Source organism: Belonocnema kinseyi, chromosome 9, assembly GCF_010883055.1.
Source record: "Belonocnema kinseyi isolate 2016_QV_RU_SX_M_011 chromosome 9, B_treatae_v1, whole genome shotgun sequence".
NCBI lineage: Eukaryota > Metazoa > Arthropoda > Insecta > Hymenoptera > Cynipidae > Belonocnema > Belonocnema kinseyi.
The window spans coordinates 40,669,891-40,673,157 of record NC_046665.1 but is presented as its reverse complement, the minus strand read 5'-3'; the positions used below and the strand labels follow the sequence as shown (position 1 = coordinate 40,673,157).

Sequence of the window (3,267 nt, the reverse complement as noted above, 5' to 3'; positions counted from 1 at the left end):
GCCAATTAGCACAAATGGTAAGTTCCGACAGTGCCTACAAGTGTGCCTACTGGCCGCTAAATGGCAATACCGGTTTCATATGTATACACCTGGTATATTATAAGTTGTTTTTCTGTGCACAGTATAAAAATCAGGGCACACTTGTCGTTTGACTTTTAAATTTATTCTTCGAAATTTACTAATTACTTTGAATCTAAATTTGCATAGAGACACGGACAATAATTTAGACTATTAATTTAACTACTAACATTGACAATTAAACAAATGTACGGAAACTTTTGGCATTGAAGATACATGAAAATATCAAAAAATGATAGAATAAATTAATAAAGACACTTTACAATTTCCATTGTTTATCTACATAATTGCGAAAGAGAGAACACTTCACATTTTCTACCTTTAGAAACATTTTTGCAAGAAAAATGCGAGAATTCGATGTTATGGAAAAAAATTCTCCTGGCCTAATTTCCTCTAAAAAACAACATATTTCGTCCCCGAGAGATTCTGCAACTTTAAGTGTAGAACCTACCTGATTTGAAATTTACTCGATCACATGAAGGCTTGAAAATAAATATAATTACAAAAATCAGTTTTAAGAAATTCAAGGAAGACAATTTATGTATCATAATTGTATGCAAAGGGACTTAAAATGACAAGTATGATTCTAAGCAATAGTGTAATCGGCTCATTAGAAACCAGTTATATAATGCTCACAAATAGCTGAAAAAGATAATTTTGTTTGCAACATTTTTTTATAAACCACAAATTATTTACTCAATTGCAATGAATCAGTTTAAAACTGCTTTTGCTTCTCATTTATTCATGTGTCCTGAAAATTGAATGACTGAACGTTGCCAATTCTCAGAAAACTATTTTCGGCCACTTACTTGTTTATGAAAAATGCAATAGATTATATATATATATATAAATTAGATAAGTTAGATAAGTTAGATTTAGAAGAAGTTTTTAGGGCGTTAGGTTTAAAAGACGTTTTTAGGACGTTTGGTTTAAAAGACGTTTTTAGAACGTCCAAAAAAACGTTCTAAGTCAGGTCAGTTTTTAGGATGTTCTAAAATCCTCTTAAGATATTCGTGCCCCCTGGGTTATGAAAATCAATTGGTCTCTGGCGCTTTTTCCCCGTTGTTATTTTCCAGTGTATGGGACCATATTACGTAGTTGCTATTCTGTTACATGTTTAAAATCCTATTCATGAGCGGAGACTTGCCATTTCTTGGACTACAATTTTTTTAAATGTAACCCTCCCGCTGGACCCACCACCTACTTCCAAAATCCATAATCCGGAAAAGCTGGACCAATTACAAACGAGTCAGGCGGCCTTCAATGTTTAGGGTTCTATCCCCCCGAAATCAGTCCAAGGCCATTTGAAGGCAACCCCCGACACTTGACTGAAAGCGAAAGTTTGTTGTAAATCATTGCTGAAGGTTTTTTCATCATTCAATCTATATAAAAGCTCTTTCCCCAATGATAATATCAACCAAGTAGGTGGTAGAAGAAAGAAAAAATTTTGTTTGCCCAGCACTTTCAATCTCGATGCGAAGAATGATTAATTGATCATGTTTGCTAACCACCCTCCTTGTGTTATGAGACTATAGGGAAAATAACGAGTTTGTCTTTCGCTTATCTGGTGAATATGTCTTGCACATAACTTGCAGTTGGTTGTCACGCTTTAAAGAAAAGTAGGAGGTGCATCAGTCCTCTCAACTGATTTCTTATTATATTTTAATCAAATCCTTCCTAAATTACTTAAAAGTTAATTTGAACAAATTTTTATTTATTAATATATTAATTTCAGATACGTTTATCATTTTATTTTAGGTTTCAGCAAGAACTATCAAGTTTATCACATGTTTGCCCCGCGACATTAATTAAAAGTGACTCTTCATATGAAAGGTTTTTGAAAAATACTAAAAAAATGGATAGTTTGTCTGTTGAACGTAAGTTAAATTTGAAATTAAATTTTCGCCTTATTTATTAAATTTTAAATATTTTATTCAGATCAGAAAGAAATCTAGATTAAATATATATATTACACGTAAATTTAATATAAATTGTGTTACTTCATTTTGATCGACTCATTTTTCATGGAAAAGTTCTATATCAAAAAGAATTAACAGAGGTTCAATGTAACACAGTCATGTCTTCCAAAATGCCACACTCATAAATATAAAGATAAAATAAAACCTGATGTATGTTTTTAAAAGTAATATCAAATACGGAAAGTTTTTCACTTGATCAAACTAATTTTAAATAATAAATTAAACATGTTTTAAAATATTTATATCTAGTTCATTTATTACAATTTTAGCAGCATCACAAGTTGCGAATAATCAACGAAAATTTCTTCCTAACAATGATAGTTTCATTGTGGCGATAAGACCAATAATTATTTTAGCACAGTGCTTTGCATTACTTCCAGTTGATGGTACCAATACCACTGATGCAACAGAAATAAAGTAAGTTTTTTAAAATTATTGTATTTTTATTAAATTGAATTATATTTTTCTTCAGATGTCATATTTATATTATTAATTAATGACATTTGTTTATTTTCACAAATTATTGTATTTTTATAGTAAAATTTTGTATTTAACAAAATTATTTCGTTCCAGATTTACTTGGAAAAGTTTGAAAATTTTTTATTGTCTTGTTGCAACCATTGGAACAGCAATCCTGACCGGTTTCAGTATTCACGGAGTCGCAACAAGTTCGATAACTTCAAAAAAAACAAGTAAATATTAAAAATTCAAGAAAAAAATATTCAAATAAAAAATTGTAAGCAAAAGGTCTGGGCTCGTATAATCTTACAATTAAAAAGATTATAATCTTACGAATTTTTAAAATATATAACACAAAAAAATACCTTGTTTGCAGCGAATGTTGTATTTTTTGGGACAACCGGTGTAACCACTTTGCTTTTTGTAAAGTTAGCTCGAAAATGGCCCGATTTCGCGGTCACCTGGCAAAATATGGAACGAGAATTATCACCGAGATATAATCGACGTATTTCGAAATTCAGCCTTGCTACGAAATTTAAAATGATGACATCCATCGTTATGATGTTAGCAGCATGTATGTTTAATATACCATTCAAATCATTATAAATGTGAATAAGTATAAATAAGATTAAACTTCGTCGGAACGAACTTTTCGTTATCCATAAAATTTGAGAAAAATGCAGTTTTCGCACTAAATCAATGACACTTTTTACATTCTCATCAGAGAAGGTATTATATTTGTGTAAAATTT

At 30.3% G+C, this 3,267-nt stretch overlaps 1 protein-coding gene across 8 annotated transcripts in view; it reads left to right on the top strand.

Annotated features, from left to right (window-relative positions):
• LOC117180184 (gustatory receptor for sugar taste 64f-like) overlaps positions 1–3,267 on the top strand; it is a 63,072-nt gene that overhangs the window by 36,919 nt on the left and 22,886 nt on the right. For 6 of the 8 annotated variants that reach the window (XM_033372552.1, XM_033372551.1, XM_033372549.1 and 3 more), the window contains 4 exons: positions 1,837–1,955; positions 2,327–2,474; positions 2,631–2,749; positions 2,893–3,090. In XM_033372552.1, the coding sequence (XP_033228443.1) occupies positions 1,837–1,955; positions 2,327–2,474; positions 2,631–2,749; positions 2,893–3,090 (584 nt within the window). The remainder of the gene's footprint in view (positions 1–1,836; positions 1,956–2,326; positions 2,475–2,630; positions 2,750–2,892; positions 3,091–3,267) is intronic. The other 2 variants (XM_033372550.1, XM_033372553.1) reach the window with 2 other exon arrangements.